General features: G+C 43.3%; 1 protein-coding gene across 19 annotated transcripts in view; it reads right to left on the reverse strand.

The window, feature by feature from the left end:
* The window catches only part of NRXN3 (neurexin 3), a 2,213,138-nt gene that overhangs the window by 981,388 nt on the left and 1,205,366 nt on the right, over positions 1 to 26,384 (reverse strand). For 15 of the 19 annotated variants that reach the window (XR_014968864.1, XR_014968862.1, XR_014968863.1 and 12 more), the window contains 3 exons: positions 20,090 to 20,280; positions 18,750 to 18,923; positions 2,237 to 2,263 (listed from right to left, as the gene is read on the reverse strand). Coding sequence is in view for 14 of the 19 variants with exons in the window: in XM_085626628.1 (XP_085482754.1) it covers positions 2,237 to 2,263; positions 18,750 to 18,923; positions 20,090 to 20,280 (392 nt within the window). In the remaining 5 variants the exon portion in view is untranslated. The remainder of the gene's footprint in view (positions 1 to 2,236; positions 2,264 to 18,749; positions 18,924 to 20,089; positions 20,281 to 26,384) is intronic. The other 4 variants (XR_014968865.1, XM_085626627.1, XM_085626626.1 and 1 more) reach the window with 1 other exon arrangement.

Consider the following 26,384-nt stretch of genomic DNA (forward strand, 5'->3'; position numbering starts at 1 on the left):
TCTTATTTAACTATGGATATTTACGGTTCTCCCTATTTGAAGTTTGCATAGCACAGCGCATAGAGTGTGAACTTCACCCAAAAGAGCAAAAGGGACCTGAATACAGCAGTAAAGATACAGATCCAGCATATGTGTTAAGAGAGAAACCAAACGGAGTGTCAGATTGAGGTGGATTAGTTCAGTGATGCAGATGAACCCTGCACAACAAGGTTCTACGACGCATCACTGGTACTGCAGGGGTATGCATGGACGTTAACAGAGCAATAGAACAGAGTGAATCATAGATGGGACACGAGATCAGTCCTCAAAATGATAATAAAACACATTGAGGATGAGAAAGAAGTCCAGTTCTTAATATGAAAATAAAACATATTAAAGATGCGAAAAGAGATCAATTCTCAAAATGGTGGTAATACACTTTGTAGATTGAAAAGAAGATGAGATCTTAAGATGGGGCAAACCACTTTGAGGATGGGAAAGTAGATCGTTCTTAATAGGGGAATAAAACTCATTGAATATGGGAGAAGAGATCAGTCCTTAAGATGAGGATAGAGACATTGAAGATGTGAAAGGAAATCATTTCTTAAGATGGTGGTAAAACACTTTGGATATTGTAAAGAAAATCAGCCGTAAGGAAAAGAGTGAAACACTTTGAAGATGGAAAAAGTGATTCGTTCTTAAGATGTTGTGAAAACACTTCGAAGATTGGAAAGTAGGTTGGTTCTTAAGATGGTGTAAGCACTTTGAAGATTGGAAAGGAGATCAGTTCTTAAGATGGTGTAAATATTTTGAAGATTGGAAAGGAGATCAGTTCTTAAGATGGTGTAAACAAATTGAAGATTGGAAAAGAGATTGGTTTTTAAGATGGTGAAAAAACATTTTGAAGATTGGAAAGTAGATCGGTTCTTAAAATGGTGTAAATATTTTGAAGATTGGAAAGGAGATCAGTTCTTAAGATGGTGTAAGCACTTTGAAAATTGGAAAGGAGATAGGTTCTTAAGATGGTGTAAACATTTTGAAGATCGGAAAGGAGATCAATCCTTAAAATGGGGCAAGACACTTCGAAGATGGAAAAAGAGATCAGTTCTTAAGATGGGGCGAAACACTTTCAGGATGGGAAAGAAGATCAACTCCTAATAGGGGAGTAAAACACACTGAAGGTGGGAGAAGAGATCGGTCTTTCAGATGGGAGTAAAACCTTGAAGATGGGAAAATAGATCAACCCTTAAGATAGAGGTATAACAGGTTGAAGATGGAAAACAGATTCATCCTTAAGATAGGGGGAAACACTTTGAAGATGGGAAAGAACTTCTGCAATTCTTGTGAAAAGTATGTTAAGGAAGGTGTGGAATGTAAAGTGAATGAAGGACAGGAAAGTCTGAGGAATGGGGAGTCTTGGTGCATAAATGTTACAGGGAGTAATGTGTTTTGTGTAGGACTCCTTCACTGGACGAAGGCAAAGAAACCAACACTGTTTAAGGAAAATAAAATGGTAGGACCCTGGTAGGTGTGTTTGGTGGTTTAATATTCCCACATGCGTGGTGTGTTGTCACTGTCATGCTGTTAGTTTGTTGACATAATCATTTTGCATTCGTCCCTGTAATGACTTGGATAAAGCTACTTATGCAATCGCCTGTCAATCTGCAGAAAGTATGCTTGAATAGTTACAGTATGAGACATTGAGTGAAGCACAGGACATAAATAGCACAAAACATGAACTGAATCATTTCCCTGTCTCACTTTTTTCCCTGTGGTGCCATGCATTTACTTCTGTGCACTCTTATAATTCCGCAACAAGCAAGACCAGATAAGTAACAGAAGGAAGCTAGTGACATATAAACGATAATATGCAATAGTGGACATAATAAACTACATGTTATTGGGCGGACGGCAAGCAATTATGTGGAGGAGCATTAAAAAAAAAATCCAATATTTGTCATCATCTGTGGTTAGGGTTAAGGGCGTTTCCAAGTGTGTGCACTATCAAATGAAGGAATAGCTGTTCTCTTCTTGAAGCAGGTGGCACAGACATTATTTGCCAGTTCCCCTTCTCAGCACATTTTAAACAATGCCCACCTTTGGTGTGCAATTGCACAACAAAGTATACCATGCCAATTGAGCAGACATGGTTATTTCAAAATGTGGCAGAGGGGTTCGGCTTCCCCGCTTGGCACCAGACATGAGACAGGTACTGTACACTTTCAGTCAGAACGAGTAATGGAACATGAGCCTCTACCTTGCAGGTCAGCTTTGGTCAACTCAACTTTGTTAGCAAAAGAAAAGAAGAAGCAAAAAACAAACAAAGCAGAGGTTAGTAAAGGCAGATCACCAGCTCAACATTAACCAAGCAACCAGCTACGTTTACGCCAGCAGCCACAGTGAGGCCAAGTGCGTAGCCAGGACAGTGCATAGTTTGACACCACACAACTAGCATAGTGCCCGGTCTAGCCAGAGAAACCCATTACAGAGCACATATGGGACAACATCCGCCACCACAGAGCGCAGTTTGGGCACAATGAAGCCTGCATAGAGTACTGACAGAAGAGCAGGCAGCTGGACTAGCTCGCAGCCAGCAGAGTGCACTCCTATGCCCATGAGCCACTTGGGCAACAAAGCGCTGCTTGAACATTACACCAGACCAGCGGAGTACTGTGCAGTCACATCAGTGCACAGCCTTTCGGACACCATTCAGGCCCGCTGGATCAGCGCACTAGTGGGGCAATGGATAATTGAACAGACAAGAGCAGCGCGCAGCCAGAACAGAATGTAACTAGATTAGTGTACAGGCAGGACAAGGCATACCCAAGACAGCATGATGACAAAGCAAAGCAGCGATGAAGTCTCGATAGCACTACTGGAACCAAGAAGCCCTGAAATACAATTCTGGTGTTCAGGAACATGCAACTTTGGGAAGGCCAGTATGAGCAACAGTTGCCACTGGACAGGGGTTCAGATAACATTTGGAAACACTTTCTGTTTTGAGATAGAAATGTTAAGGGCCTGATGATGAGATATAACTTTAAAGTCAGCAATCATTTTCTGTGGAAGCGTCTCTTGTTCTCCATTTAATTGCCTTTTGGAACATCATAGTTCTCTCAGGTTGACCATGTCCTTCCCTGATATCCTTTCTTAATCTCCAACAATGTGAAGCACGCTTTTCAACTCAGACAATCATTTTAATTCCAATGTGTCCAATCCTTGCAGGACAATCAAAATTCTAATTCTTACATCTGTCGCCTATCCTGAAAATTATAGAAGTTCAAGTGCCTTTAGGATCAGCTGCTAGATTTTTGATACTTTCAGAAGCAATGTGATTTACATCCGACCAACCAGTCAAACCACTCTGCATTCAACCATCTGACATCATACTCAGTCCCACCACTTCTCGGCACAAGTTTTTCACCTCAAAGCTGGGCCATAATCACCACTGCCCCGGCCAGTCCTGGCTTCATGCACAGTCAGGCCGGTCTTTGGACAAATGGGGAGATTTCTCAAAAAGTCAAGTGGATTGAAATGGCAGCTATAGCTGGGGCAGAGTTAGCCACAAGCCAAGCTCTGATTATTCAGGGTTTTAGATGGACTGTTCCTTCTCTACTGCTGCCCCAACCAAGGCCCCATGCGTAAAATTCCTTGATAATGAGAGAAGTCTGAAAATGTATAATTTCTTTAAAAAAAACAATATTGTGAAAGTTTTATTAAATTTGACAAAAGTTGCCTCCAATGAACTTTTTAATGAGGCATTCAACACTAATGTTTTTTAAATGAGAACATCAAACTTTATCTCCCTACTTGCAATATAAGGTGAACAAATTGAACCCCTACAGGTGTTCATGATTGCTGTGACAACGTACTTGACCACGGTCACATGGCCATATTTCAGAGCAGTGGCTCTATCAAAAATGGTCAGCACAATTGCCAAAATTAAACCCCTTAATTCTTTGAACTCATCATAACATCAACATTATTCAGAGGGCCATGCTTTGCCGTGACACACCGCTAGTTAACATACAGAAAATCCAGAGGCAGCCCTAGATGATCTGAACAATTTTCATTCAATTTCCAACCTCCCCTTTCTTACAGAAGCCCCAGGAAGCTGTGATCAAGGTCAGCTCAACATTGTCACAGCTGACAATGACCCCTTTAACAAAATTCAATCTGGCTTTAGACCAAGATGCAGCAAAGTCACATCAACTCTAAAGATATTGGACTTGTTCTTTATGTTCTTTATAAAGGTGATACCTGCTTCCTCATCCCACTGGACCTGTCTGATACTGTAAATCACTCCTCTATACTCACTCTTCTTAAGGATAGAATGGGCTGAAGGGAGCGGTTCTAGGATAGAGTGCATCACATCTCGCGGACACTTATACAATGATGACACTCGGGTCTATTTGAAAATGTTCTCTATAAAAAGGCGTTGGAATCACAACTCATGTGCCCGCTGACACCCTGTGCTGGATGGCCATACACCACTTTATACCCAACTTGCTTAAAACTAACCTGCTCCTGATCTCTCCCACAAACAGCGCTGCCCAAGTCTATCCTTAGCAAAATGCATCTCTGGCACGATTTTACACCCATCGCTGTTTGATGCACCAAATCCCTACGCTTTTTCCTGAACAACAATCTGAAATTGCGAGCACATAGCAACGCTTTTAAATGAAGAGGGACGGCATTAGCCCAGGCTCCGAGGGAGCATAACATCATGCATCCTAGAAAACGACTTTCATCAAGTGATTACATCTCTGTTGCTATCAAGACTGGACTGTGGAAACCTCACTACCTGTAGGAATTGGTAAACTACACCTAGCCCCTCCCAAACAGACAATTCACTCATCAGATAGGCTAGCCCTCGACACTAGAAGGTTTGCCCATTTCTCGGCAATCGTTATTGGAATGAATTGGGTCCACATGGGGGTCAGAAGAATCTTCAGGCTAGCCTCAATTACCCACAATGCTTTTCACTTTAGCTCTCCAGTACATCTAAACCAGTATAAGCCATCTCAGGTGAGCAGTGATAAGTGTGGAGTTCCTACTCACTCATTCATGAAATCCCCATATTAAAGAAGTCGGAGGCTTTAAAACAATCATTCTTCAGGGGTGCTTCCCAGGCCCTGAGCTCCTATCCTTCAGACATCAGTAATGTTTCCGCCTATGAATCATTAAAGAATAACGTGGCTGTTGTGTCAGTGCTACATCTCACTATGAGAGACCAGTGCCAAGCACTTTTCATTCAGGAAAGTCTAGGCTCTGTCATTTTGACCGATGTTACCACATTATTTTTCACAAGGTTTTGTTTTAGAGTCTGCTAAAAAACTTTTTCTGGTTATATATATACACACAATATACGTAGTGCCTACTCATGTTACAGATTTTATTGTATGATTTCATATTTGCCTAATTGTATTTTTATAGTAGAGAAATTCTTTCTCTAGTACTTCATTACAGATGGGTCTACTGTGCAACGGAAAACTGGCAATCAATAAATACAATACCATGCCTAGTTATTGGAAGGCATTGCATTTTTAGGGCATTTGATAAACAAACTTTACACTTTAAATGTTGGAGAAAAGGACTTATGAAACACAGCAATTAGGTCAAAGGGTAGTTGAGAGGCAATGTCCCAATCAGGGCGCACGGAGTGGAAAGGGAGGTCGATTCTGAGGCATGAAAAATAAATAAACTGTATCTAAATGATTACCGTTTGTGCCTCAACAGATGCAAGTTACATTTTAAAGAGACAGCCGCCAGTGAAAGAGAACTACTAAGACGCTATACTTATATTGATTATTTTGGTCTTAAAATGTACTATGAGGGTCAAACAAACATTCTCCTTTCTATACTTTTAGATCTGGAAAATGCAATCGTCACAAAGATAGAATAGATTCCTCACACTTTCTAGGAAACACTCTGCTTTTATTAAAACCCTGGCCCGCACCCTTTCACCTGTCCAGCACTACTAGGCGGTAATGTGCTATGGGGTTTGTAAATCTACCAGGACACATAACATACCATGAGAAACATGTAATGGCACTTTGTCTAAAAAACTAGATTAGAGAGTCAAAGTTTGATTTTTTTGTGTGTGAAAAACATAAAAATCATATCACGTAAAAGATACATAATAAGCTATCATACACTATGGCCTTATGTGAACATCCCAGGGTTCTTCTGACATTTAAAAACTATTGCATCTTCAACTTGCGTTTAACATTAAAAGCTACCATATTAGTCACGACTGGAGATGTTAGGAAATCAGATGAAAGTCTATTTTACACTATTATGCAGCAGGCATTTAGTGTGCCTACTGATAGTTAATAATGAAAGAAACTGAATTACGAAAAAATGTGTCACCAGATTCAACTACAGACATTCTAATCTATTGCCTTGAGACTGTTAGGTGTCATTGCACCACGCATATTGACAAAATAGATAAAAAAGAACATAGTGTATTGTTGTCTGTTATGTATCGTATACGTGCCATATGTAATCATTTAGCCAATAACTAGTTCCCAAGTAATTGAATAAGTTGTCTGCATGTGTGCCTGTCTGTGTGTGTGTCCCATTCATATATCTACCATAATTAAATACAACAATGGGTAGAGATCAAGCAAGCACATACTTTCAAAAACAAAACACACACAAATAAACTCCATTCAAGAAGTGATAATGGCAAGCAGAGCACACCATTATCTTCAGAATAATGACTGGAGGATAGGAAAACACAGCTGGTTGAACTGCCAACCTCCCAGTCCAGATTCTTGTAATGAAGGACCAACTACAGGGCCATCATCACCATTACTGACCTTCAGACGACAGCATGGCCTTATCCTTGCCCAAGTGGCGGTACCTGCCAATGTATTGTAGATAGCTTCGTTTAGCAGCAGCTGCTTCACGAGATTTTTAATGTCTGGCCAGCTGTGATGAGATGATCTAACCCATCTAGCACTGCAGACAGGAGCTTTTTAGGTCACCCCACTAACAGATGTAAGTGTTTTTCATCCATTAATGTAGAAGGGTGAGCATATGTGGCAGCAAATTCCATCTATCTGTCAAGATTAGTGTCGGCTCCCTCCAATGTCCACATATTAGCACATTTGTGGCTGTAATAATTAAGGCAATCATTGTCATCTTTGTACCTTCTCCTTTTAATCAATTATCTTTAATGTCCGGTATTTAAATCTCCAGGGTGCTAAACTCGAAGTTCTCCCATGGAATTTAAGCATAAACTCCAAACTATTTTGCATTTTGGACATGCCTCCTACTGCAGTTTTTTTTCTTGCATATCTCATTTCAGTTTTTGTTTTGGAAAAAAGATCCCGTTAGCCCTTGTTTCTACAAAACACTATTCTCTTTTCCTCTTCTTTTTATTTAATTTTGCATATCAAGGTGGGCTTTTCCTCCATAATTTCACTGGTGATGACTTTTAAATTGTTGTTAATGACAAGCTGCGGTACAGAAGATAAAATGCTGCTAATTGGTTTGCCGATCAGTTTTCGGTAGTTCAGGGAGTGAGTGGAGTGACTGGCACACTTTAAGAAGATTGGAACAGTTTAGTAAAATGGACCATTATATTCCTGCTCTGGCTCGAGGAAAACGGCCTCTTATTTCACTCGATTCAGCCTTGTAATACATCTTTACATGTAGGAATCTAAGAGATAATGTAACCCAATCCCTGTTGGTTTCCGACTTAACACATGCATCTGTAAAGCTAAACCACTTAGAAAGTTAGAATGTAGACCATCCTAAGAAGCCATGTAACAGGTATGGGAGGATTCTGCTGTGCCATGACATCTGGGCTTGCTCTTGGCTTCTTCTGTACCTTACTCAAATCCCTGACTTTTCATGCTCTGTTGCAGCAGTTCTACCGCCTAATGTGGCACCACACTGGGGCCCAGTGTCATCCTCCTTCATAATTTGGGGATGGTCAGAATCTGATTACTGTCAGCCATCTAGCTGTGTGTAATGGATGCTGCAATCCTGCACTACATTTGGTTATGTTGTCATCCTGTCCTACGGCCCCATAGCCATGCCATCAACCAGAATCTTTTTTTCATACAGGAAGCATCTCTCTTGGCATTACACCCACAACTCTGGTCCACTTTCACTATTCCATGGCAGCTTTACAGAATGTTTGCAGATTCATTGAATGGTCCTGCAATCCCTTCTTGACTTCTCCCGCTTACCACCTTGCTCCTTGACCCTAGCTTTGTATCAATTACCTTCTTTTATCCTTGTCTTGTTATGGCTACTGGGAATTTGTCCAAAAAGCAAGCACGCTTAAAATTCTAGTCTCTCTATTCTATTCTTTCGGGAGTCCAAGTCATGTTTTCCCCAGAAACTGGGGCACTGTTATTTGTTGTCTTTGTTCTCTACAGAGTAGATAGGAGCCAGATGGATGCTTACACTGCCCTGGGAGTTAGTTTTAATTGCTTTTCAAGTATCCAGGTCAACTTGCACTATAAAAGGAGACTTCCAGTGACTTGCAACTTCCCTTCTCAGCTTGTTCCTTGCGGTGGAAGCTCTTAGTTTGCGACATCTTTCAATGAAGCATTCAATCCTTTTTCTTTGGGTCACTTTCTTCATATCATTTTAACTATTGACTTAGATCTATGCAGAGGGCATTTCCTAACTTGCAAGAATTTTTCTATGATGAAACTTGGTTATCCTGGTACAGTTTCTGTGACTCACCTCACCCCGGCTTTCATTGACCTGGTAATAGGAGAAGTACAGGGTGGTAGAGGAAAGCAGCAGATCTATCCTTCATGAGAGAAAAGGAAGACCAATGAGTCTGCTCTGATTTGTGCCCGACGCCTCTGGAAAGCATTCTATAGAGATATTCCCAGACGCATGATTGAAGTCTGACTGAAAGGAGTGGGGAATGGGAAGAGGTGCATTTTTGAGTAAAATAACCCCAAAGCTAGAATTTTATCACAACCAACTATCCTTGTTGAATCAAGCTGGATTGAGCAAAATGAACCCAGAGATGTATTTTTACACAAGCAGGTCAACCCTTCTCTAATCCTAATAGGATCTCCAAACTCGTGCAAATCCTGGCCTTTCAATGATTCATTTGAACAGGACATCATGGTTGAGATTCTGCCACCATCCAATGCTCTCACTCTATACTGAGACTAGCAGTGTTTGTCTGTGAGGGGGCCATGTCCACACTGACATCTAATCTGCACTGAACAAAGGAGATGCCACCATCTATGTCCTTCCCGCGCTACAGATTTGCGTATAAACCAGTCGCCTAAAATCAAAGTGCTTCTGAAGCTTGCACCACTTTCTTGATGTATTCTAAAACATTTTAGTTTTAAATTCCTTTCTCATGAAAATATTGATTTTTCTCTGAAACATGAAAGTATTCCTGCATGAAATAGCCAGGGACGTGGCAAAACCCCTGGCAGCACTGGTGCCGTCATCACCAACAGAGTACCTGAAACTGCAAACGCCCTGTGATAAGAGCATACCATCAAGAAGTTTCAACTGTGGAGGTGGCGTGCTTCAGAAGAAATGGACAGAATGGCGTCTTATGTCTGAGTCACATTTAAATCCAAAGGTAAACCTAATTATTTGGTCACTGCAAATTAGGTGGCTTTGGAGACTTGTCTTTATGTCGCTGCTGGAAGTCCAAGTCTAGTTCAGGCACAACAATACTGCAGACTTTTCTATAAAAAGATTCACTTTTATTGACACAATGTGTTCCACCTATAATAGCAAGGACTGAACAGCCTGTCATAGCATGGGAACGTATCCACATGGTCCAGGGCCTGTGAGTGAGATGTCAGACAGGCCTTAGATCTGATGTTGCCCCAATCCTAAACATGACTTGGTCTCACCAACCAATCATACACTTCCATATTTCTCCATAAGCTAAACCACTCGGTCCTTCCTGACATATCCAGGAATATAATGCCCATTAATGGCTGAATAATGATTTGGCTGAAAAGAGGATCCCAATTCAGCGAACCTTGTTATGAAAAGTATTCAGCGAGGATTGTCACTTGAACTCTCACGTGTACAAACGCATTACCCCTTGAATATTGGGGTGCACCTCAACTGCCCCTTCCCCACAGACAGCTCTTCTCCATACACACAGTTCCCCAAATCAAATGAACAAGAGAACTCTCTTGGCTTTAACGTGTGTCCTTTATTCTACAAGCGTCAGAGGCACCCATTAATGTATGAAAGCGAACTTATGACACTGAGCGGGTGATTTAGAACATGAAATATGGACGAAGACACTAATTCTTGACAATCAAGGCCATGTGCAAAAGTCCGTGCACTGCAGTCGTCACTGTGGCTGCCACTGTGGCTGATATGCAGTGAACTCTCTGGAACCAGGATACTTGATGGGGAGCAGGGGCGTAATACAGGCCCCCGCGGTGCGGGCGGTCCCGAGCTGCAGGGGGGGCCCCCCCAGCACAATACTCTGGCCCAAGAGCTCGGATTAGATCCGGAGTGGGGGCCCCTCTGTGTACGTGGCAGGGGGGGCCCTTCAACTTTCGTTACGCCACTGGGGAGATGAACCTACATAGAAAGAGGGGTTCACTTTGTTCCGAGCGTGGAAGACTGCCCTAAGCATGAAATAAAGAAAGGGCTAACATGCGGTGGATCTTCTGGTGTGTTTGTGAGGGACAGACCATGAGGAGGATTGGGTTTCCAGTTACTGAGCTTAAAGTTTTCATTACTGACCCTTTCTGTTTCAACTATATTCACTGTCCTAGGTCTTCGGTGGGGATGGACTTGTGGTGTTGACTCTCTCAAGGGTCCACAGCCAGGAGAGGGGCTGCAGGTACGCAGTGGAGCGTAGCCCCTGATGAACATTTTGGGACTTTAAGAGTCATTGAAAGATACCTTGGCATGATTCAGGTATGGGGACCCAAGGTTTACGCATATGTGTAGCATCTTGGGGTGTAGGGGATGGGGAGAGAGAAAGAAAGAAAGAGAGAGAAAGAGAGTGAGTGAGAGAGAGAGGAAGAGAGAGAGAGAGAGAGAGAGAGTGTTTGTGTGTGTGCGTGTGTACACAATCTCCATGTGTACAGCATCTTTTGCATGTCTGGCTGCAACCATCTGCCTCTACACACACTCGTTGGGCACTCAATCAGTTTGTGCATGTTCATGTGTATGTTGTGATTCTTGATTTAAGAGACTGCGTACGTGCAATTGGGCAACACATTGTGTAAAACTGACTGCAGCTATCTGTCTGTGTGCACAATTGCTGTATATTGACTCTATGTGTGTGTGTGAGAGGGAAAGAGACTGTCTGCACATTCACAGTCACACTATTGTGTCCGTCTGTATGTCTGCAGGAAATAACCTATCATGTGGCTGCCACAGTCTGCCTATTTGCAGCTTGCAGGCACAGCATGGGAGTCTCCAGTCAGATGGTTTATTCCTTTGAATGCACTGTCACCACAGCACAGTAGCAGTGGTGTAATGGCAGCCCATAGCAAGTTAGTTGGGATAGTTGCACTGTGGTGAAGCACTGCCAGCCAGCTCTAATGCAGCTGCAAGGCTGTATAAGTTGCGTGTATCACCGGTGAGCTAGCCGAATAGCATATCTCTTCAACCCAGTTGTATCTGAATTGATCTCAGGGTCACGTCTATCACAATGGAGATGCAGCGTTCGGGTCTCATCCTGTTCTCATCCTGTGCCTGCCCATAGGACTAGCAACAGTGTTTTCCTATGCATGGGAACATGCAAGGGTGTGCAGGTTGCAACGTCTTGAATGAAGTCAGCATCCTTTAAGCCCAGAAATCTTCTGGACAAATCATGGATAGCCAGAACCATCCACAGTGGGGAGAAGGGCTTTTCAGGTTTGGTTAGAGGATATGAAAACAGTGGCAAGACTTCATCCTGTAGGACTGGCTAGTTCTCTCACACCCCTTACTCTTCACTGGTGCAAGAAGCTGTTGACCTTACTCTGGATCAGTGGCGCAAGTTAACCCAACCCTAGCGAATGTCCTTTCACCAGTGCCATCTTAAGGACTTTGGGTCCACGGGAAAGACATATTTTGGGGCCCCTCAAACGTACAAATCTGAATTTCATTACCAACTTTCTGCTAATTCAAGCCTCCATGATGCCAAACAAAACGAAATATTATCTCAACATTTATCAGGATGACACAAAAACAGCTGAAATATGCCTTGGCTGGGACCCCAAAAGTCCCCAAGATGGCAGAGGGTAGGAAGACAAAGTCCATGGTAGTGGTAGGCATAGAGGGAGAGCCGTTTAGATAGAGAAATAGAATAGACTGTGATATAACGTTCACTTTCCCTGAGGGCCCTGGGCAATTGCCCACTTTGCCCATCCCTTAAAACGTCTCTGCCATTCACTCTCAGCGTTTCCGGCCTGATATCACTTTATCTGCTGCACATATTCATGGTCCAAAGACTCTGCATCCAGGGTACACCAGCAACACTTCTAGTTTGCTTCTTTGAATACCCTTCTCCAATATGTGGTCAATTACATTATCTGTTATTCACGTATGTTGTTTGCGACTAGATTTTGGGTTATTGTACAGTCTACTGCAGACATTTATTTAATGATGCCAAATTACCCCATTCTTAGGTTGAACTGACTGCCGTTTAGATGTAAGTTTGATGAAAAGATATTCTAAATTTGCAGTGCTGGGTGAGGAATGAGGCCGGTATGCAGTGAAACGTTGTGATCTTCAATTTCGTGTGTCCTACAGGTCTGAGAAGATCTGGACAACTCCCCCAAGGCAATGGGTGACCTGGCCTCTTAGACTGCTGCAGTGCAATGGAGTCCGCATTCATTTGAGAGTTAGTCTTCTCTACTAGCAGATGACTTACGACACATCTAGGTGCCACTGTCTGACCACTCAGCAACTTCTTCAAACATATCACGTATTGCGTGAATTTTAGTGCACTACAAATATGGAGTGAAGCAGGGTTCATCGCAACAGGTGGAGTTTCGATGACAGCCAGGTCCTTGCTTAGTCAGAAAAAGAAACACAGGCACCAAGTGAAGGAAGAGAAAAGAAAGATGGGGTAAAGTTCCAGGTTCTCCACGTTCGCAAGCGAGCATGGGATTTCTCAGTAATGACGCTTAGTGACAAACTATAGTAAACTATAGGTAAACATATAAGCCGTGTATGATATCAAGTACATGTTAACTAAAAAGAGTTCTGGGTGGGGGGTCTACCTTCACTGGGGCTGAGAAAGCAGGTTTCTAAATCTGTCCGAGCTTGCTTTAGGCTCACACCAACTCTGAGTAAATCCAAGGCAAATTCAATCCTCACTCTGCAGTGGTGGTGCCTTATTAAAATGTCTGCCCCCATTCTTCATGCAGTCTGTGTACAAATAGGGTGACATCTAGAGAAAGGGGTATAGCCATCTGGGAATCACAATATTCAGCTTATCGGTACTGGTTCCTTGCTCGCTATCTCCAATGAATCCCTTAATCTGCAGAATTCATGATCACTATTTTCAATTAGGTTTCATCATGTTCTGTGTTTTATATTATTATAGTTTTCAGGGCTCCACCCAGGTGATAGTGCTTTTTACTGTTTATTATTTAATTGTATTTGCATGTTGTATTGTGTTTTGTCATTCATTGTCTTGTAAGATTGTTTTTGTTGTCTTTTCATTTGTAGATTTTGGTCTTTCCATGTGTTCTCATTTATTGATTTTGTAATCACGTTGTGTGCTGGGCCAGGATGTGTTTTATTTTACTATTGTTACTTTGCACTATATATATAAAAAGAAAAAATGTATATTTAAACATTATGAAAATGACATATTTTGATAAATTGATACAATAAATTAATTAATTTTTTATAAAACACTCTTGGTCTGTGGGTGTGCCTAATTCTATGGACATATTGCCTATAATTGAAGTATATATGTGAAGGAAGTTGTGTGTCTTTTTGATGACTGTCTGCATAGACACTGACTCGTCTTTGAAGGGATGCCTCAAAATGTTGCAAAGTTAGACTCTTTATCCCTATTTAATAAAATGCATCATAGCTCATAAGTAATTCCCACAGACCGCGGAGCTCTGCTCGTCCTGCCAACAAAAGAACACCACGACCCAGGTTTACTAATAAAATAATTATTATTCTCTAATAAGCAGTTCGAACAACTATCACGAATAGTAATATAATACAGGCATTTAAATGCACCAAGGTACATCAATGTTTGGTATAAAAATGCTAAAAGTAAGTTCCAGTCACTTCTGTATAAATAGCACCACATATATTGACACTTAATTTCTAAACCACAGTAGAAAACCCAGCAGCACAAGAAACTAGAAGAGAAGGTTCTCTATTAACATTTTACTGCTTAAATGTCTGTTGCTTTGACCGTGTTGTCATCACTTCTGCCCATGTGTCAGTGCTGAGTGTGCCGTCACTGCCTCTATCTCCTGTATTCTCACCGCAAATACGTATTCTCATCACTACTGACTATTTTCATCCTCATTTCCTATTCCAATCTTCACTCCTATTCCTTTTCTTCATATATCCATCTTTGGTTGCTATGCTCATTTACAATGTCTATGCGTCACTGATAATGGCCATCCTCACCTTCTATGTCCGTCTTTACTTCCTATTCTCATCTTCCCTGCATACATCCATCTTACTTGCTATGCCCATTTCTGACGTCTATGCTTATCTTCACTGAGGATGCCGATCTCCACTGTCAATGATGACAGTCACCATCAATGCTCGTCTCCACAAATAACGATCATCTTCACTGACTGTGTTGATCTCCACTCCCGATGCTCATCTTCTCTGTCCATCTCTATCATCTACGCTCATCTTCATTGTGCATGCTTATGTTCACTGTCAATGTCCACCTCTACAAAATAATTCCCATCTTCACTGACTGTGTTGATCTCCACCCATGATGCTAATTTTCTCTGTCCATCTCTACTATCTATGCTCATCGTCATTGTCTATGCTTATGTTCACTGGCAATGCTCGTCTCCACAAATAACGATCATCTTCGCCGACGATGCTGATCTCCACTCCCGATGCTCATCTTCTCTGTCCATCTCTATCTATGCTCATCTTCATTGTCCATGCTTATGTTCACTGTCAATGCCCACCTCTACTAAATAATTCCCATCTTCACTGACTGTGTTGATCTCCACCCATGATGCTCATTTTCTCTGTCCATCTCTACTATCTATGCTCATCGTCATTGTCTATGCTTATGTTCACTGGCAATTCTCGTCTCCACAAATAATGGTCTACTTCGCTGACGATGTTGATCTCCACCCATGATTCTCATTTCCTCTGTCTCAGACCATCTTCCCTCACTGCCTCTTCACTTTCTATGCCCCTCTTATCTCCCTGTTCTGATCTTTGCTGCTTATACATCTTAGATGCTATGGGCTGTATACTGCCTACGCTTGTCTTCACTGAGAATGACTGCCTGCACTGCCTGTGCCGATCTCCATTATATATGCTTTCAGTCACTGCCAATGCCCACCTCCACTAAATAATGCTAATCTTCACTGCCTATGCCCATCTCTACTATCTATGATCATCTTCCTTGTCTATGCTTATGATCACTGTCTATGCCCGTCTCCACTAAATAACACTCATCTTCACTGCCTATGCTGATCTCCACTCCTGATGCTCACCTTCTCTGTCCATCTCTACTCTCTAGGTTCATCGTGTCTATGCCTATGTTCACTGTTAATGTGTATCTCCACTAATTAATGCCCATCTTCTCTGACTATGTTCATATTTCCTGCCTAAGCTTACCTCCATTCTCTATGCCTCTCATTACCACCAATATCCATGTCTTTTGCATGTGCTCATCTCCTCTGTCTATGCGCACTGTGTTTTGCTTGCCTGTGCTGTCATTTTATCACCTGCCTCCTGTCATCTGTTCAGAACCTCTATTCTTCCTGCCGGCCTTCCTGGCAATTACATAGCACAAGCAGTCCCTGCACTAAGTCTCAACAGGAGGAGGGTACACAATACTTCCGCACCCCAAGCCCCGCTTCATCTCTTAGGACCACTGTTTAGACTGTTTTGGTCCTAACTACATCACTTTGTTAAAGAGCTCTTGGTAACTAAGTCACATTTCATAGCAGCTCCTGCCTGCTGTCTAAGGCAAGTAGTTCTCAGCCTTCGTGATTGTCCCCTTGTGCTGTGGTCTCGATTGCGTCGCCTATTCCAGTGTCAAATGCAGAGGCGTAACAATGGCCTCTGCAGCCCCTGCGATTTGTGGAGTGAGGGGGGGGGGCAGCCTTCAGGGCCCCCCATTCAGCCTAATACCTACAAATAATCATGAGATCTTGGAATCTGGTACCACACACTCAAAAACATATTGATAACTTGCACTGAAAATCCATTTGGTTAACAATATTTGACATTTAAACAGCATCTGCCATTGAGAACGTTTTCATTTGGCGATTAAAGTAAAATGTTCGTCATTTTCAAGTCTCTGAATTTTCCAAAGTAGTACAGTCCAGAACGTCACATGCGACCCCACACCCACAAATCCCCCAGCACAGTGTCTGAGTGCTTGTTCTGTGACAAGGGGCATGTTGTCCTTTGCTGGTGAGCAGGTCATTGTGTGATGCATCATGCCTTTCTTTGATTGGTTGAGGGCCCTTGAGAGCCCGAGACTAGATGACCGCAAGTTATGCACATTGTCACACCAAAGGCCTGTCTCTTCCCAATGGTAGAGATTTGATGTTGATCCTCCATAGAACCACTGACCAAGTTATTGGGTTCATTAAAAGCCCATATACTCACCTCCTTTCCTTGTGGTCTCTATTGACGTAGCTCAATCATAGTTACTCAAGCTGTTCTGGGAATTTCTGTTTTTGAAGATCTCTCTGTACAGCACCCATTTGTACCAGTCCAGGAAGGCAGGGTGCGGTAGAAGGTAGTTGAGCCCTTTTTCGAATGGGTGGTAATTTGGGAAGCATGGTCGAAACGAGGAAGACCAAGACACTTATCAGATTCACCAAAAGTGTGACTCTATATTAGTTCCAAAGGTCTTCCATTTGCTCTTGTATATTTTCTAATACTACAACTTTGCCAAAATGTGTTCTTCTTCCGCCTTGGATAAAGTTAGGAGTACCTTTAAGAATCATATGTGGTTTGGAAGGCCAACTAATTCTGACTAACAGTATGGACCACTTCTAGAAAATGTGAATCAATCAATCTCGAATTTATCATTGCTCCCGATCCAATGTATATTTGGATCTTTGCAGCAACCCTTCCTGTCCTGTCACGTGCACTGCCCTTCCCAGGATGATTATTGTTCATTCACCTCACTAAGGATTCTAATGCTCATTATGAAAACAAAAAATACATTTTTAGTAGTACTCGTGTCCATCGAACTCTATACCGGCGTACATGAAAAGGTTACATCATTTCAGACGCACGGCTGCAAATGAAGAGAATCGAAAAATGAAAACATGGTGGCGCAGGTTTTGATTGGAGACAGAGAGCTTTTTGTTCTGCTCCTATTAACGCAGGTTGACAAAACAGTTTCTGTAACCATGCAAGAGGAATATCAGGTCGGTAACCGTGAAAGTACTGCTTTATCAAGCAGCGGCTGACAAGCCCTGGTGTTGTCATCAGTGGATGACCGCCATGTCGGTTTCAGGACTTGTCACAGTCCAATCGTCTACCAAGCAGGTAGATCACACGAAGAGCCCTTACTTCTCTGAATCTGGACAACAACATGGGGGTTTTCTACAGTAATGAGATCCCCTAGCCTAACGGCAGCCCTAGTGAGAACCAAGGTACAGGAATCAGAGAAAAATTAGATTCCTTCATCTAAATTTGTTTGTCTGCTTTTCTTTTTTTACAGTAAAACTTCTCTGCAAGAACTTTTAAAATTATCTGGTGGGATGTATTTGCCCTCTCTTTGCAAGCCAAAGATGTTGAAGAAATTTCTCATTTAGCTGCAAACGTCAAAGGTTCCTGAACAGGCAGAAAAAAAAGTAAACGTAGAGGCTTAGATCTGATCATCCGATTGTGACATTTAAGATCCAAAATGTGGGCTCTCTGATAGAAAAACATAGCTCCATACATGTGTGCTTAAGCCTATGGACCGTCCAAACAATGTTATGCTCACAGTGCACTCACTGCCTCTCTACCACTCTCCTGTAACTACATGGCGAGCACTGCTATGGGCACTACTATGTGCTGATGTTTGCCACAAAGACATCTTCACAGACCCTAAACCAATCCTGGTGCTGATGGGCACCACCAATCTTCTTCACAGACCCCCAACCAATCAAGGCCCTGATGCATGCCACAATGGTTTCTTCATAGACCCCAAACCAATCGTGGCCCTGATGGGTGCCACATACTTTTCTTCACAAACCATAAACCAATCATGGCCCTGATGAGCACCACAAAGGTTTCTTCCCAGACCCCAAACCAATCATGGCCATTATGGGCGCCACAAAGGCTTCATCACAGACCCCCAACCAATCACAGCCCTGATTATTGCCACAAATGCTTTTTCCCAGACCCCCAACCAATCTGGCGCAGTGTTGTTGCAAATCAGAGACCAGGCGGTGACATGCTGATGACGGTGATGGAGGTCGCAATGAGCGCCAGGCCCAGAGAGGCTCCCAACGAAGTTCCCAAGGAAGGTTCCAGGGAAAGTTCCAAGGAAGGTTCCGGGGATGGAAAAAAGCTGGGCGCAGGGGATGGGGTGACCGGGGTATTGTTGGAGATGAGGATGAGTTGAGAGGGCAGCCTGCCTGACAGCGTGCTGCTCCTATAGAGAGTTATACCTTCACATCCACGCTCGATCTGACCGCTGCGGTGGGAAGCATCGCTGATGAGGTCTGGGAGTCGTCCGTTAAGGTCCACCGAAGCCAGGCACCCCTGAAATCCATCCCGAGATGCTACTAGCTTGGGAAGGTTGGTGTACATGCTCTGCGCCAGACCAGCGATGAAGAGATCACCTGTGTTCATGAAAACAAACGCAACATCACGAGAAGGTCTCATGCTTAATTTAGATGCATATATTAGCTGTAGTGCTAAAGCTTCAATGATATGGCAATCACAGTTATTATTCCATCTACATGCTATATTACCAAAATATCGAATTTCAAGTATCGTGCTACAAAATATACTAGCCAATATAATGGCTACCAAATGATTGTGAAGGTAACTATATAGAAAAGAAGAGATTAACTATTCTTAACTCCACATTTAAATTCCTTGACAACATAAGTACCTCGATGTGGAGGTGAGATTCATAAATCTATAGCTGCCTATATATACTTTCCTTCACAATAGTCTTGTTAGTTGATGTTCTTGCAGAAATATTTTTGTAGTAAATATTTTATGGTTGATATGCGGACATGCATCGCGTGTATATTTTGCATGGCTCAGTCAATGCACTCAGTCCAGTTCTGTCGTTTCTGAATGTTATGCCAATACCATCGCACAGTCATTTACTGACATTGGTAGCACAGCTCCCTGCTGACTGGCTGACATGCGCGTCCATCACCGCCCTGTGTGCACATGCTCTACTATAGAACACTTGAGTTCAGATTATGATGGCCTCAAGTCGATATTCGTCTGTTCACAGAGAACATTTAAGATTACTGGGACCCACTCTGTAGAATAAACTCTCTCCTTCGTTGGAAATTGATTAAAATCATGTAAAATTTAGGAAAGCCCTAAAACCTCTTTTTTTTTTTTTTATTAAACCATCTAGTAGTGGTAACTTCATGAAGAGATTCTACTTTCCAAAATTCTATAGGACCAAGTGGCCTCTGATGGGGTAATCGCTGTGGATTATAAATTTAATTTTAGATAAATCTGTCCGTATTCTTTTCTCTTTATGCATTTGCTGAACTAGGACATGGCTAAGTTCGAGCTAGGAATAGTTACCTTGCTCATACGCAGATACACTTCAACTATATTACTTAAGTATCAGCCCCCTGTCTACGTGAACATATTGCATTATCACAGCATCAAGTTCTGAGGACCCTGGCCTCCTCGCGATATGCACGTTGCATCATAAGGCCCTCGAGGTCGAAGCATGGTGGTCCCCTGCCTGCTTGTGTTCCACTAGATCCCCCAGCAGTGTGGACCTCTTTGGCTGCTTCTAGACATTTACCTTTCAGGTCGAGGTTCTTCGCACCGTTGATGACCTGCGTGACCATCTTGGTGTCCACCTTGAGGGAGTGGGTGTTGCTGTTGTCCCGGGTGATGACTACGTTGTGCCACTGATTGTCGTTCAGGGCCCTTTCGCTGTTCCCCTTGATCACATTGGGCCCGTTGCCAAGATCGAACACATAGTGAATGTAACTGCAACACACAAGTGCATGATGGGGTTAAATCAGCTGCCTTGATGGTCTGCAAAACCACCGATAAAACACCATTAATCAAAGATTCCCTGCCTTCTACTGCACTTCACTGCATCACTTCTTCCAGGAGAACAGTGTATGTCTTTACGGAGGGAATAGACCAGATGTGTCGCATGGAGACCATGAACAGCAGATCTACCAATGAACATCAACAACAGTCACATCTCCTCATAAACCTCAATGCAGAATCTAAGCAGTCTTGGTGCTGAGACCCATATGGGCACTGCCAATGTGCCACAACCCTTGCATCCCAGTCTTGTTGGCTCGCAGCAGCCATAAATTATATTGCTGGTGTTAGGAGAGTTCTATCAAAGCACCTCAGCCTTGAGCTGAATCAGTCCTCCTTTCACAGTACCCGGACCAAGACACAGTACTGACCCAGACACCGTACCTGGACCCAGACACCGTACCTGGACCCAGACACTGTACCTGGACCCAGACACTGTGCCTGGACCCAGACACAGTACTGAACCACACACCGTACCTGGACCCAGACACGGTACCTGGACCCAGACACAGTACTTGGACCAAGACACCGTGCCTGGTCCCAGACACTGTACCTGGACCCAGACTCCATACCTGGAGCCAGACACCATGCCTGGACCGAGACACTGTACCTGGACCCAGACACCATACCTATACCCAGACACCATGCCTCTACCCAGACACCATGCCTGGACCCAGACACTGTACCTGGACGCACACACCATGCCTGTACTAAGACACCATGCCTGGACCAAGACACCATACCTAGACACAGACACCGTATATAGACACAGACACTATACCTAGACACAGACACCGTATCTAGACAGACATCGTACCTTGACCCAGACACCATAACTTGACCCAGACACCATACCTGGACGCAGACACCATGCCTGGACCCAAACACCGTACCTGGACCCAGACATCGTATCTGGACCCAGACACCATGCCTATACCTAGACACCATGCCTGGACCCAGACACCGGACCTAAACACAGACACCGTATCTAGACACAGACACCGTGCCTGGCCCCAGACCCCGTGCCTGGACCCAGACCCCGTGTCTGGACCCAGACACTGTACCTGGACCCAGACACCGTGCCTCGACCAAGATATTGTACCTGGACCCAGACGCCGCACATGGACACAGACACTAGTCCGTAATGCACACACTTAATTACTTATTTCAACATGTGCTGTTGCTTTTCTGGGCCCGAACCAAACGCAGCCGTAGTCACTCCTTCCAGAAATGGTATGACCCACTGGCACCCCTGCCAACGAACGTCAGTCATCTGCTGAAGGCATCAGTTCCCTTAAATTTGACACCTCATGCACATCTCTGCCAACGTGCCTCCCTCAGGGCGTGTTGCACCCTCAACCTGCTTGATCACCAAGGTTACAAACGTGGCTCTAACAGTGCACATCACTGATCCAATGCCGCTCCCAGTGAGATTATAAAACAGGGCTCCTAGCACGGCTCTAGGAATGCTCTCGAACTCCGGGACTCTGCTGCTAGTGCAAAGCCAGGAGTGGACCCAAGACCCCTCTAACGCTGCCCTGAGCAGCAGCAGTCCTGCTACTTAGCACTTCATCGCGCTATGCATAACATAAAACCGTTGTCTCCTAAAAGATACTCCAAGGCTGAACATGAGCCATAACACTCCCGGCACGAGACTCCTTTTGCCCTACATGGAAACCAGATGCTTTAAGAAGAAGCTATCTTTTATCATCCCCCCCCCCCCCCCCCCCCCCCCAGGTCCCAGTCCAGAAAGTCATCCCGAAGGGCGTACGAAACGGACTAAACCCTACGGCTATAGCATGCTTGAATGTTCCGATACCATTATAGGATCCACAAACAGTAAACACTATATTAAAGTCAGTTGGGAAACGGCAAATATTCTCCAGCTCTCAAACTGTAAAGCGAATGTTTTGTAATTGTTCCTCTTGAATAAACACAGCTAATTAAATGGAAACAATACAAATGGGTCGGCAATAATACATCTCAATCTACATTGTACCGCGCATTGTAAACACATTTTAGCTTGTACTTTCATTTTATATATAATTGGATAAAGAATGTGCGGTTATCTCCACCTAGTGGTTGTATTTTGGAATAGCATTTGCAATGAGACGCAGAAATTCTCGCTTGCCAGGGAAAACAACTGTGGATTAGAATTGCCTCATTGGAGAAGTTTAAAGCGAATTTCTGATGTGGTTCAAATCTGGCTTTTTCATTTCTAGAAATTGACGTGCAAGTGGCAGCACTTTAATATGGACAGATCAAAGATCTTGCTCACTTCTCTCCAAATATACTCATAGTCCCACATGAAATGTGCAGCCTCCGACAGTGAAGTAGCTTGTAAGAATTCTTAAACTTTCCACTTTACTTCTTATTGCAGAGGAACATAATGGCCAAAGGAGAACCCCACTGGCTGCAAATGGCGCCCTCCCCTTTCCACCCGCCACCAATCATCTGATCAAGTTATGGTGACAGTCAATCATGAATGGAAAATTCAACGCCATGTTCACACTGGACCAACTCAGATAAAAGACATTTCAGATCAGATCGTTGGCTGCGTTATTGTTGTTTAATGAAATCATTAGCTCGTGCTGTCAAAATATATTTGAGCACCACACAACAACTGACCGTACACTTCGAAGTACACGAATCATTAGCGCGTGCTGTCAAAATATATTTGAGCACCACACAACAACTGACCGCACACTTCGAAGTACACGCCCTATCAGATATCCTATTATGAATGACAGAGATATGCAAAACTATTCAGACCAGAACGACTTTCAGACCGAATTGCTTATCACTCGACATACGCTTTCAAATAAACCATCAAAGATCCAAATATAAATTCAGATCAACTTTTTAAAAAGCTTTGTAAGGTTCAACTAATCCCATAAAACATCAAGAAGATGTTAGAACGCGCTACAAGAAAACGTGCCAGTTTGTTATACTCTTTATATATATATTAGACTACATTGTTATTAAATGCGAATTAATATTACTTTACGTTATATGTGAGGCTTATGCAGAGTGCAGACCCCGACCTGAATCATTTCACTGTGCTCTCAAACTGGGTGGTTAAGAAAAATGATGATACATAGTGAAGTAAAGCAATGGGACATGGATTACACAATTTTGTCAAGGGAGTGAGCTTGGACCGGAGTCCAGGATTGCACATTATGCAGTTCAGAGACTGTAGAGTAGAGTTTTAACAACAAAGATCAGCACTTTATGGTCAGTTATCAATTATTGTTAATACATTAGTTTTAGTATGTGGAGATCCCGAAATGCCCTTATCACATCATTAAACAAACTGAAATTATATTCACAAATATATGCATGTGTGTACTCATCAGATTGTAGAGTGTGCTTTTCTGTGCAGAATGGTCCCTCTGAAATGGAAGATCAAACACATTGACAAACCATACCTATAGCACACGTCTCTTTGAAGATCTGTATTCTGAGGAGCAAACTGAGTGAGGGCCCTTAGACCTCTTTGTATTTTTGCAAATAGTTAATTGTGGTCGTTGAGGTGTTGCCTCTCTCCAGCCGAGCCAGCAGTAACATTAAAGTAAAATAGTACCTCCTGTTTCCCTTGCTCTTCTAGTTCGAATATATGATGCTACTTAGCAGACCGTTACTCCGCAGGTATTTACTTTGCAAATACCTTTACTACGCATCATTTTAGTGTGCATGCTTTTACTTCGCAAATATATACAAAATCATAAAAAATGCTTTTACTTCGCAGTTAATTATTACGCATACCGTTACAACGCATTATTGGTACTTTAAAACAAAAAAATAATTGTAATACTAACCTATCCCCTGGCACGCACCCTGAACCCTAAAAATACCACCTACACCCCAAAACCCTATATCACCCTGACCCCTAGAAATATCCCAGTACCCCAAAACCTAAACACACACTGAACCCTAAAATTACCCCCTACACCTCAATACCCTAACCCACCCTGACACCTAAAATTACCCCAGCACCCCAAAACCTAAACGCACCCTGAACCCCAAAAATATGCCAGTGCCCCAAAACCTTAAATGCACCCTGAACCCTCAAAATACCCCATGCACCCCAAAACCCTAACCAACCCTGACCCCTAAAATTACCCCAGCACCCCAAAATCGAAATGCACCCTCAACCCCCAAAATACCCCAGCACCCCTAAACCTTAAACACACCCTGAAACCTCAACCCTCAAAATACCCCATTATACCCCATGCACCCCAAAACCTTAACCCACCATGACACCTAAAATTACCTCAGTACCCCAAAACCTAAACCCACCCTGAACCCCAAAAATACCCCAGCACTCCAAAACCTTAAACGCACCCTGAACCCTCAAAATACCCCATGCACCCCAAAACCCTAACCCACCCTGACACCTAAAATTACCACAGCACCCCAAAACCTAAACCCACCCTGAACCCCAAAAATACCCCAGCACCCCAAAACCTTAAGTGGACCCTGAACTCTAAAAATACCCCCCTACACCCCAACACCCTAACCAACCCTGACCCCTAAAATTACCTCAGCATCCCAAAACCTAAATGTACCCTGAACCCCAAAAATACCCCAGCACCCCAAAACCTTAAATGCACCCTGAACCCTAAAAATACCCCTACACCCCAAAACCCTAACCCACCCTGACCCCTAAAAATACCCCTATACCCCAAAACCTAAAGGCACCCTGAACCCCAAAAATACGCCCGCACCCAAAACCTTAAATGCACCCTGAACCCTCAAAATACCCCATGTACCCCAAAACCCTGACCCCTAAAAATACCCCAGTACCCCAAAACCTAAACACACCCTAGAATTATCCCCACACCTCAAAATCCTAACCAACCCCGACCCCTAAAATTACCCCAGCACACCAAAACCTAAACGCACCCTGAACCCCCAAAATACCCCAGCACCCCAAAACTTAAATGCACCCTGAACCCTAAAAATACCCCCTACACCCCAAAACCCTAACCCACCCTGACCCCTAAAAATACCCCTGTACCCCAAAACTTTAATATGCACATTAACTCCATTATGCGTAGTAAGTGCATGCTAAGTAATGGAACATGCATAGTAAATGCATGCTAAGTAATGGCATCTGTGAACTAAAATATGCGTAGTAATGGTAATACGAAGTAATGACCACGTAGTAAAGGTAGAATACCTTCTAGTTCACCTGGCTTGACAAACCGAACAGTCAAGGATCGGTTCAACACCTCTATGACCACAATGAAATAAATGAAGCAAAGGGGTTGTGGCACCCGTACAGAGTTTGCACCAGAGGAGGTTTAAGGCATGGATAAAGTGGGTATTTGCTCAGGTCCCCCGCCTTCCAGGGGCCCCCTAGCAAAGTAAACTTTTTCAATATCTTGCTTTCATCTATTTCTTTATCTCAGCCTTTAGCACATAATTCAATACTAGGAATTAGCAGAAAATGTGTAATAACATTCAAAGTTGTTCTGATCAGGGGCCCTAAAATATTTCTTACCCTGGACCTCCAAAATCCTTAAGATGTCAGTGGTTTGCCCCTCCGGTTACATTTGTTCAAGGAGACAGGCGATGTGCAGCATGACTTCAAAAGAGACATGTTCTGTCGCCACTGCTTAATCCTCACTTTCCCCTTTGAAATCTTGTGGGGACATTGTCACCTCTCCAGGGCCGGACTGGCTACCGGGCGTTTTGGAATGCTGCTGAGCTGGGGGCTGATTTCGTTGATGGGGACCTGCGTGTACTGAACGAAATTCGTTTTGCTTTAATTATTTCGAGGTACACGCAGGTCTCCATGAACGAAATCAGCCCCCACCGCAGTGAAATCAGCCCCCTGCTCGGCGGAATTCCAAAACGCCCGGTAGTCAGTCCGGCCCTGCACCTCTCTCTCCCTTACCCATGTAAAATGTAATTGTCTTACTAGCCCAGCACATGATGTCTGAACTAGGGTAAACTGTCAGTGCAAGGTGGGATTCTCCGACACGCTAGTGGTTCTGAAAGATCAGTAAGGCAGCTGTAGGGTTAGATACATG

Source organism: Triturus cristatus, chromosome 9 (assembly GCF_964204655.1).
Source record: "Triturus cristatus chromosome 9, aTriCri1.1, whole genome shotgun sequence".
In the NCBI taxonomy this organism is placed as follows: domain Eukaryota; kingdom Metazoa; phylum Chordata; class Amphibia; order Caudata; family Salamandridae; genus Triturus; species Triturus cristatus.